Source organism: Chelonus insularis, unplaced genomic scaffold (assembly GCF_013357705.1).
Source record: "Chelonus insularis isolate UGA/USDA-ARS -01 unplaced genomic scaffold, ASM1335770v1 contig_330_pilon, whole genome shotgun sequence".
NCBI classification, from domain to species: Eukaryota; Metazoa; Arthropoda; class Insecta; order Hymenoptera; family Braconidae; genus Chelonus; species Chelonus insularis.
Genome location: NW_023276499.1, coordinates 13,572 through 25,663, shown reverse-complemented (window position 1 = coordinate 25,663; position 12,092 = coordinate 13,572). Strand labels below are relative to the sequence as shown.

The 12,092-nt window shown below is 28.1% G+C and overlaps 1 protein-coding gene across 1 annotated transcript; it reads right to left on the bottom strand.

Moving 5' to 3' along the window:
• Positions 1–276: 276 nt before the first annotated feature.
• On the bottom strand, positions 277–2,148 carry LOC118066147 (golgin subfamily A member 7). The gene is made up of 3 exons (XM_035081954.1): positions 1,872–2,148; positions 1,542–1,712; positions 277–1,459 (listed from the first exon to the last, which is right to left on the bottom strand). The coding sequence occupies exons 1-3, from the start codon at positions 1,878–1,880 to the stop codon at positions 1,169–1,171; spliced, it is 471 nt and encodes a 156-aa protein (XP_034937845.1). The 5' UTR covers positions 1,881–2,148; the 3' UTR covers positions 277–1,168.
• Between the last annotated feature and the right edge of the window lie 9,944 nt (positions 2,149–12,092).

The following is a 12,092-nucleotide window of genomic DNA, read 5'->3' as shown; positions in this document are numbered from 1 at the left end:
GGTAATTGATTAATGTTATTCAATTTCATTGATTGTTTCTTTACACAATAGTTATTAGCTTGTTTTTAATTTTAGTTCATTTTTTTATTAATAAAACATTTAAAAATTACAGAAGTATGAATGACTGATGGTCATTCTATTTTCAATAGTCACATTTTGCTTTGTTTTTACTTAAGTGTATATATATATAATATTTTTCATATATAGATAATTTTTGTTCCTCAAGTTTTCTCTACTAATTCATTACATTAAGTATAACAAATCATTCCTCTTGTAATTCACTTTATCATCATTGCATTATTTACATCGTTCCCAATCCTACCTTACATACCGAAAAATTTAGATAAATTTTAAAATTGATTTAAACATCGTTTTTTCAAAGAAGTTTTCCAACATTCATTCACTGAGAAAAATTTACATTTATCGTAAAACCGAAATATCATTCTCAGACTTATATATTGCAGCTAGAAAGACTACTGCGTCATGTTTAACGCATATTTGTTAATTTTTGTTGAATTACTTCAAGTTAAAAAAATCTCATTCACTTTATTCCTTAAATTATTTTACTCTTACGCTTTACCATCACTGCGCAATTTTTTAAACATTTCCTACAAACCAATCCAGGGAATTTTCCTTTTAAAACGAAAACATAATAAGAATATTAACACCGAAGTAAATTTCTATAAAAGAAAAGAAACGTCGCAACTTCATTTCATCATTTATTTACGGCCAGTTAACCTTGCTCTAATGAAGAGAATAGTTGGAAGTAAGTTGTTTTTTTTTTCATGTCATAACATGAAAAAAATGGAAGAATTATTTTCAATTATGTATTTACTTTAATGTCATGCCCTTTATAAATATAAAAAAACAACCTATTTTGCCTTTTTTTCTCATTGCACCTAAATAAATTATAAATGCATATTATTTCCATCTTTATCAACAACTATACTTGAAATTGTTGCGAGTAATAGAAATAAAAAAAATCACCTGAATATTCCTTCTGCTACAAAAAACAAAAAGATACAAGTATAGATGTACTCATAACATCAAAGATAATTATGCGAAATCAAATTTTTTACTGAAGTCATAAAAAAAAATATTGAACGGTAAAAAATTGAAAAATAAATTTGGGTCACATGAAAAATTCCGTGGATCGGCTTACATGCAGTCACGATGGTGGTCTATCTAATATTGAAATTTCTATAAGTCTTAAACCTCGAGTAGTTGGATCTGTCAATAAAAGTCCACGAGGCCTATATACTCTATCATTTTGTTCGCAAATAAATTTAGCTACTTTTCTCAAACACTTTTCATAGTGAGTTTCAGTGCAAATATAAATTAAATAACCTGTCAAACAAGCAAGACAACCTTCACAGTAAGTTGAACAGCTAGCTCTTTCTGCTTCAGCAAAATAATTATTCAGTTGATTGATTGTGTACTCAAAAGAATCTACATCAAGCTAAAAAAAATTTTTTTGATCAATTATTGGCTTTAAAAATATCAATCAATAAATAATTTATCGAGTAAATAATAACACATACTCTGTCACCTAATTCTGGAGGAAATCGAGTCTGAAATTTTACCATAGTGCCTTGGCTGTAGTCGCGTTGGATAAAAACCTTCATACAATTTTGTGGTGGCCCACCACCACCACCAGCTTGACCACGTCCAGCAGACATGTCATCTAATGGTCTTAAGGCAACGTGATTACCCTAAAAAAGACGATTTTTAGAATTCTCATTCATCAAAATGTAGTTGATAGTACGTCTATATATTGTAGACTATGAACAATACAAAATTAAATGTTGCAATAATTTTCTCTGAAAAATATTCATTGGAAAATAATCATAAACAAAACTAAATCTACTTACGAGAGGCATTTTGAGCTTCGTCTTGGTGTCGTGGGTGGGCCAATTGTCAAGATAAAGCACTAATGTTTAATGATAATTAATCCACATTAGTCATTTAATTACAATAATTGTGAGTTACTATATTTGGAGCTGTACACCCTGTCAAATCTCAATCGAATTAGATTTTTTTTATATGAATAACTGACAATAATTCGCAAATTGTGAAACGCGCGATTACAAGAATAGCGTCAGCAGAAACACGAGCTGGAAGCCATTAATTTGTTACTTGCGTGCCCGAGAACAAAGATGGCTATAGAAACTCAATACATAGACACATGAAAACAGAATTATAATCGGCTCCAAAAAGAAACGCGTGATGGCGCAGTTTGAATTGTCGCGCGCGTATTTTAGAAAATAAAAATGACTTATTAACCAATTATTAACACCATAGCCAGTTTTATGAATTTATTTATCCTTCACAAAAAATTTTTCTTAAACTGATATTCATTAATTGAATATTCACAAACTTATGTTATGATTGATCTTGAAAAATGTTAGCTAATCGTAAACTTTTGCTTTGAAAATTAATTATTTATTCGCATATTGATTATAAAAATAATCATTCTCTAACAATTCACAATCATTCCTAAAAATAAAAAAATTCAACCTATTTCCAATTGTCGGCCTTTTCCGTTTGAAAAATTTTACGAATCCTATTTTATCAATTGTTACACTTACCTTTTAATATTTATCGACTGAGCAGTACAATCGATAGAATTGCTAGTTATTGAAGAACCAAATTTTGAAAACAATTTTAAAATAATAATTGATCATGATGCGCAGTAATTTATTATTGTGCAATAAATTACTATTATATGTTCTTGTAGAAATAAATTTAAGGATGAAAAAAGATAAAAAGATTATTAAAAATTTATTTCGACAGTGAAGTATCAGGTCCAATTTAAATTCATAGATAATAGGATATTAAGTAAACATTAATTAGATCCCATATTATATTTGTTTGAAATAAGCACGATTCTGATAAATATTCATTTATATCATAAATAACCTTAAATATATTCATTGTATTAATAAAATTTGATTCAAATTTTCCTTACTTATTTATCTTGATTCTTATCTCAAGCTTTTCATTATTGAAATAAACAGTATACATATATCACTCGTTCTCAATAATATTCAATTTTAAAGACATTACAAAAAAACTATTACAAAAAAAAATCCGTACAATTTATCCAAATAACTTGATTACCATAAAAAAAATAATCAATACAAATAAAATACTGCACTTGTAATTGATTGGAGTTATTCAGAGAAATCGAATTATTTCTTTTTTTTTATCTTCTTCAATAGATATTGGCTTTTATAACATCAGTTATATTAATTTTACTTCTCTATTTACAATACTCTATTTTTTTGTACGTATCATTGAATGAAATTCAGATGTAACTTCATTAACGTGAATTTTTATGTATATATTTCCTATTTATAACATTTACTTATTGATTTTTGTGTGTATATTTAGATTTCATTAATGACAGAATTTTAGATAGAAAGATAATTATAGCTTTTTATAGTTCAAGTACAGACATGATAAACAATAAGTATAGAAAACAATAACTTGATTCTTTCAAATAATGTGTTATCATTATTTAAATATTTGATAAATTATTTTAATTAATTATCTATCTATATTGATTTTTGTTTTTTTTTTCTTTCATTTTCTAAAAGTAAGTAAAATTTCTTATTCGATTAATTTATTCCTCTAAATTGTTTATTTGATGTAGTTGGTTATTGAAACCCGGAAAATTCAACTGTAATAGTTACGGATGAGAATACAATGAAGAATGAGATGGAATCTTTGCAACAAAAAAGAAGGAAAAAAGTACTTTTCTATATATACGAAAGAATCTTAGATAACGTTAGAACGATCGATTGATTCTCTTCCTCTTCTTTTTTCTTTTCGTCCAAGTTTTAATTTTTTTTTCTTTTTTTGTTTAAAACAAACTTAGGTTTACCATCTAGGAAATAACTCCAAAAAAGCTCAAGTGTCTTATAATATAAAAAATTCCTACCTAGACATTGACAAATATTTTGTCAAAAGATTGATAAAAGTATAGAAATTGCAACTGAAAGTTTCTGAGTAAAGAATAAACTTTTAAAAAGCTCAATATTAGACAATCGATTATTCTGACATGTGAGATATTCCATTTTTGACAAGTAATAATGAATGTTTTGTCATCTAAATCACACCTGAGTCTTATGTCAACCTTTCTTTGTCTGTCATTGACGAAAATACTCCTCATGAGATACAATGTAGAATGAACCATGATTGAATGTATTGTTTTAGAACTACTATTGTTCTCTCATTGGAACGTGCACCGAATACGAATAAATTCAGAAACGATACTGGACATGAAATAAAAAGGATAAAATAAATTTAAACCAATTAATTTCTCTAGGGGAATAGTGTTGAAGAAAAAAAAGCTGATACATCTGAATTTAATAAGCACAAATAACATTTAATTAATTAAGACATCAAACTTTAATCTAAATTACGAAAAAAATTTTTTCAACATAAATATAATGAAAGTAAAACTGTAATACTTCACTTTGAATCGTCTGTAAAATTTTCTTGTAATTAATAGTCTGTTTAATATTTCCAGATGTAGAACATTAAAGCTTTAGCCTTGAAAGGTTTAAGAATTTTATGAAAATAGAATGAAGTAGGTTGAGATCAAAGTACCTTAAAAAGCCACGACATAATTGAGAGAGAATTGGATTAAAAAAAAACTTTACAATATTAATCTTTTAAGATTTTTACTTACTTAAAGTATTGTTTAAATAAAAAAAAGCAAAGAAATAGATGAAAAAAATTTTTTTTTTTAATGTTATACATTTTTTGGAAACATTGTAATGTCTTAAAGTTAAATAATACGCGCAGACGCCTTTCAAAGGATGCTGGAAGGGGTATGTATGGGTTTTCTAATCCTTGGGTGTGGTAGAGAGGGAGATGTGTGGGGGTAGAGAGACTGACAAGGGCTGCTGCGCGCAAAAGTATAAACCCCCTCGTCGTCAGCGTGACACGAGAACCGGCAGATTGTTTAGTGATTCACATTGGACCGTGACACGTGCGTAATATAAATTATTAAAATTTAAAAAAAAAAACACCGAAAACAAGGGTGTAATTTATGGAATAATTTAAAATTAAATGAAATGATTAAATAACAATAAATTAAGATAATTAAGGACAGTGATGAAAAATAAATTAATTGTTGTGTGAAGACAGCAATTTAATGAATTGTTCATTAATTACTATAATTATAATGGTAGTGTTTTGACAAGAATTTCCGGTAGTGATATTAATTGAGGAAGTGAAACGAAAAAGTGATTTAAGAGAATTAAAAAAACATTGTTGATGAGAAATTTAACAAAGTAAATAAATAAATAATTGTAACGTGGAAGTACATATTGATATGAAATTCAATTTTGAACTTGTGGATAAACAAATATATCATCAAATAAATAGCAAATAGGGATATTGTAAACATTTTGAATTTTTTTTTATGAGTATAGTGATAAAATCGCCGAAAATCAAATTTTATTTATTTCCTTTATCTGATTCCCTTTTGTCATTCTTCTGCTGACGATACAGATTCCATAATTAATCCCTGTGATTCCCCTAGATGTCTTGAAAATTTATTAATCCACCCCAACGAGTTTACTACATTTAGTACCTATTTCTACAAACGAATTTCAAACGAAAAAGTCTTGACCGAGTTTATGATAATATTTAATCCAGTTATAACTTAAGGGTGGTAGTTTATGTAGATGTGAGGTCGAGGGCTAAGGAGATAGAAGAGTGGAGGGAGAATTGAACCTCGTGGTTGTTGGTATCTCAATATGTACTCAGGCCATTGGTCACGCTAATCCAGTTAAACATCAACTCTTCAAGCTTGACAGTCTACTTCGGCTTCTCTTCATTTCTCTCAACTTTTTACCTTTCTAGTATTTTTTTTTGTCTTTACTTCGAGTGTGAAGATAACAAGACCTGTTTTCAAGTGCCAGTGCTAGTGTAGCGGTTTCCTCAAGTGAACTCAATTTTAGAAAGAAAATTTATTTTCATGACTCCACATGGTATTTTGGTGCTACTACGATACTCTAGTGTTTGGAAGGATAGGTGGAGAAAAAACATACATTGGTGCTTCTACATGAATTAAAAGTGTTCTGTTTTATTATTCAAAATCAAGTAGAAAATTTTAACAAAAGTCCCATCAATTTAGTTGTAATCCACCAATTTAGATAGAATCTTTCAATTCTCCGGGTATTCCTGAACTAGAATGTGAATAAGTAGACTTATTTAGGTGGATTAATGTCTTAGAATCAAGATCCAACGAAAAACCAAGAGGAATTAAATGAAAACGTTCTTTCATGTTAAAGTGTTTTATCTATCAACTGGATTCTCTCGTAGAATAATGTATCATCATTATCATCATCACTGTTATTATTATTATTAATCTGAATAATATCATCAAGAACAATCATCAAAAGATGGAACATCAAATGAAAAAAAGAAAAATCTGCACAAATAAAAGAGACCAGTTTTAAGTAATTCTAATTAACAGTTTCAAAGCCTGAAGGTGGCGAAAATCTACATTGAATTGAAGGAATAAGGATGATGGTGAGAAGGTGTGTCTGGGTGATTAGACCCTTTGACGTTAAAAAGAAGAAATGAAGTTATCAGTGTCGGCTTACAGAGCCCAGGCCAGCGCCCATAAAAAGATCCTCAGCAGCTATCAGCATCAACTTAGTTACGGTGCTACTACACATCAGAGTTCCTCAGCCCGGACCCCCTCAGATACCGCAGCGGTCCTCTCTGGTCTTAAGGTAAGATTTTTAAATACATTTACCCATTTATTGCATTTTTTTGTGGCTTAGCTTGGTGTATTATCATTCATCCTTAAATCACACAAGACTATCCAAGGATCAATCTGTTCTAGTTGTCTACCCCAATTCGCGAATTCGTTTCCAATTATAACTGACCCACATGATGATAAGATTTAAAAAATACTCATCCAACATCACTGACATTTCTATTGACAAGTGTATAGAGGATATAATAACCACCAAAATATATTTAGCTTTCCTAAATTTATACCAATATGTCTGTCATATCTTATAACCAATTCTGACGTCAACAGACTCCAATTCCCATTCAATAGTATTTCTCATGGATAACCATGGACAGAATACTTCTTTTTTCTAGTCTTTTTACCCTTCTCTGCTGTTCACTTCTTCTGTGTCTATACTCTGAAAGATGTTTGTTCTCTCAACCTGATCGATCTGCTTCAAGAGAGTGAGAGAGACATGTCAATCGCAAGATCAATTTTCATTTCATTATTCTCATCCATCTCTTTGTACAGAAAGCATCGAAGTTCACAACATTTTAAATAATCTTTTTTCTATTTTTATGCTAAATAAAAAACATTAATAATAAATAATCTTTGAAAGGAAATATTCTTTTGCTAATTCTTTACATTTATGCACTGACAAAGTATACATTTGAGTTGGTAGATAGGATTTTCAATTTAATCCAGTTTATTTATCAATGATAATTGTTGTAGACGTAGTATTGAAGTTAAAATAATAATCACCTTCTATGATCTTTTTCTATGTTTTATCTTCTTGTTAATTCGCTGATTTTTATTAAACTTATTGCATTTAATTGATGTTGAATTCTTCACGTAATTATTTAATCTCTATTATCAAAGTTGGTAATCAATAATTTAAATATTATTTGACAACCTTTAAATTGCTTTTAAATTCTTCATTTTATCATGGACGCAGCTGCGAGTCTGGATGACCCAACTCACACCGAGGGCACGAAATCGTAGAAAATGCAAAATAATCGGCCATTGGTTCGTATACATATTTTTTATTTTTTTATTTTTCCACAATTTGTTGGATTATTATCGAACAGATTAAATCCTTTAATTCATCAATGTATACTTCTGATAAAATTAGACTGACTATGAACGAAAGAACGGTGACATTTATCATTTTTATACTACAGTAGAGTGACAAAAAAGGAAATGTATCAAAATGTATTGAAATCTGTCATGTTTTGTGTGAAACCGATCGGCTGTGACTTTTATACGCTTCGGTTACGATTTTTATTTTATCGTAATGTTTTTTTTTCTTTTATTCCGAATGAACGGGGGGTGGCTATCAGAAACAGTATAAACATAGACTCTTGTTTTTTTCTGGTATCTATAAAATATTAGACAATTCTGAATTTTTTACCATCGAGTAGACTCTGTGAATTTGTTTATTTATGATCCGATTAATTTGTTTAAATTCTCCAATCAAAAATTCAAAAGCTTTGATTTATTTGAGACAAATTATCGAATAAAATATAAAAGCTACATTTTAACAACAGTCTAGGTAGAGTCAGAAGTGCTTCAAGCTTTAGTACTTTAGTTCTTGAATCTATCCTTCATTTAAGACAAGTCAAATTTTCGTAAAACATTCTACTTAATTCATTATTATAGCTAACTTTAGGTATTTGAATAGATATCAGTAAGTTAGAATTTTTTTGTAATTCTTCAACTTGATGTAAATGCTATTCATCTCTTTCAGACTTTATTTATTATTTATCATTAGAATAATAATTATTTAAAAATAATAAGCAAAAGGATTTTTACTTCACAGTAGATAACAAAAGGTCTTAAGCTTCTGCTAGCAAACTTAAAGTTGGAAAAATACCTGTAGTTCTAATTACTATTAGAACATCTTCATTCAATACTAGAAAAAAAGTACATCATAAAAATAAATCAATAGGGCCATTAAATTAAATGGATCTTTTTATCCAATTCAAAATCAATTAACTCCAGTTTAAGTAAAACAGCTCTTTGGCACGAGTTCGAATCTTTCCGGGTTCGTTGAGGGACCACTAACTCGATCCACCGAGATCCTTTCCCTGATGTCACATTGCGTGACCCATACTACTACCGCACCACTATTCTAATTATCTTTGAGCTGTTGTACTAACAATTCAAAACTACTTCTTCACTACTGCTCAAGTTATAAACCTTTAATCTACATCTTATTATAATATCTCCATTCAAAACAGCTATATTATGGACACACTAAGCTGTGCTAGTTACAGTATCAATTAGTGTCAGAACATTTCCTGATTCTATCACTTAAATGAAATTGTTCAATTAAGAATATTGCCTAAGATCGTTTATTGCAATCAATTGGTAAAAGACTATAAATGCTATTGATCAATAATATGCATTCCTTAAATGAGACTCTTAATCCTTTACTTTATGGACACACTTAAGAACTTTTGATTCAATAGGAACTCACATTACGAACAATAAATGTGCCAAATCCGATTAGTTTTATTATTGTTATCATTTTTATGGCAATTATTTTTATTTTTTATCGTTATTATTATTATTACGACCATTATCAGAAATGTTTTGATGATATATCTGTATAATGAAACGTTTGCTACTTTGATGCTATAGAGTTATTTTTTTTTGCTTAATTTTATTTTTATAGAGATGAAGGAAATGAGTGAATGGATGTCACCTGTTTTTTGTTCATCTTTTTATTTCACCTTTATTAGATTCAACCAGTTGCAAAAATAGAAAGTGACTCATTTAACTGGCTAAAAAAAGAACTTTTGTAGTGTACGTATACCCTTCCTTAAAATAAAAAAAAAGGTTGGAAAAAATTAGAAAGCTAAAAGAGTGAACTTTATTTGTAAATGTTCTGTCCTAATTGAAGATGTCCTCGTTAAAAGAGTTAGCTTTGCATACTAAAAAGTTTCTTTAAACTAATTTTCATATATTCATTGGCGTTAATGATTTTTATTATTTTAAGTAGTATAGCTGAGAGTTGAATCATCCATATTTAAAGAATAAAATTTTCTCATGATTTATTTAGAAAAATTTTAAAATGTTTAAGAGATGTATTTAGAGGTTTATTCTTAACATAGAAGAAGGTAGGATAATCTCTAGAGTAGGGTAATTACTAATGTAGTTGATGCAATACGTTAGGAAGAAATACCCTAGAGAAAAACAACTTGACACAAAAAATATAATAAATTCATACTTAGAGCAAAAAAAAAAAATTTGAACTCCAATGGAATGAAGAAAATTAATTTTTTTTTAATTAGAGAACTTTCAGAATCTACTTCAAAACCAATTATCAGGTGTTAGAAATTTACTTTGGTGATCAAGAGCTATTATTCATTTTTTTAATCAACCTTATTTGTTGTTCAATTCCAATTAACATATTTTTATACACGTTAAATAAGAAATTCAAGTGTAATTACAACTAATAAACAAATCTGTTTATCTCTTTTTATCATTAGGTAAAAGTAATTGCTTTAATATTTTCAATTACTTTACTTTTCTAGATGAATCGAATTATATTTTTAAATGAATTTATTGCAATTTTTTATCAGAGAGATGGGCAAATATTAGTTCTGTAAGTATACATTTTCTACCAACCAGAGTAAAAGATTGAAAAAAAAGAAGAATTTTGATAAAAAAAAGTTGAAGTATAGATTAATAGAAAGTTGAAATTTATAGAAGACGTTCAAATCCAATCACTTCAAGACACCCAAGTTTCAGTGGAATTTGTTCTTTGACTTTTTATATCATAAGCAAAGTAACCTAGTGCTCTAGGTCCTCATAAAAATTTAATAAATATCAAGTAGCTTAATACCGAAGGACGGTGCAGTTCAGAAACTTAGTAAAATATCTATCCATTCAAAAAATATAGAGTCATGTCAATCATCATCATCAAGTTAAAATTCAATTTTTCAATATCATTAGTTGTTCTGTCAAAGTTTTTTTTAGTTTGAATAAAAAAAGTTTTAATTAACAAACTAATGATAAATTTTATATTCTTTGCATTCGGACTACTTACAAATTTTCTGTTTGATAATTATCTTAAAATCCTACGAAAAATTCAGTGTATATAACCACTGCTAAAACCATTATGATCGCTTTTGTCACCTATATGAAGATAAATTAGTTTAGAAACTTCATCGTACCGTAAATTGCCACTGCGGAGATGCAAAAGATGAAAGTATTATCTGGAGACTAGATGCTTGAGGGCATCGAATGGAATCACGTACTTTTGATGAAATTCTTTGGCAAGCATGCAGCAAGTGAAAAGGAATTCTCGAAGCAAAACAAAATTTTCTTTTTGGTAGACATTAATTTTTATTACTTATTAATCTTAATGAAAATTCGCACGTAACTTGTTATTTAGGTGCTAACTTTTGCATAATTTATATTCCAAATATAATTACGTGTTGCTGAATTTAATTAATTTACTATAAATTAGTTTTATTAATATTTAAATTTATTAAGATGAAGGAAGGATATTTATGATGGTAAAAATAACGTGAACCTGCTTCTTTTTTAACAATAAATTCCATTAACAATTAAATTTGAAGTGAAAACATTGATAAATGAAGTATAAATCAAAATAAATATTATCATTTAATCTAAGATAGCAGAAAAAAAAATAATCTTGAATAATTAAATTGATAAATATTCAAACTATTTATTTCTGATGAAAAAATACGGATAATTTAATTTAAATTAAAGATCAATTCATGTTGACATTGATGTATATTTATCAAGTGGTTTACTTATCCAAAAAATCAAATTTTCTCTTTATTCTCAAAATATTTAATCAATATGTTATGATAAAAAAGATTGTTTATTCTAAAAGCTATAAATTTTTATTGTCAATTTTACTATTAATCAAAATATCAACTAAAGTATCCTGAACAATTCTCCAACAAAAAAACCTCTAGTTTCATTTTATCCCTAATTAGCTAACAGAAAACATTTTCTCTTAACAACAACAAAAAATAAGATACAATAAAATACCATAAAAATGTAATAACAAAAACCATCACGTCTCAGTAATTGCAGCTCTTGATACACATGATAGTAGGATTTATCTGATATTTGATTGCATTCGAAAATAATATCATTAAAGAGAGTCTGGTTTGTAACATTGATGACGATGAAAAAATAAAGGAAAGTGAACTATATATCCTTTATACAAAAGAGATAAAAAACATATGAAGCGTAGAAAATATAATTGGACATATCTACCCTAGTTACAATCCAGCTGATGCAATGAAAAGGGAGAATGTAATCCGAGGTCGTAGAGAAAATCCTAGTG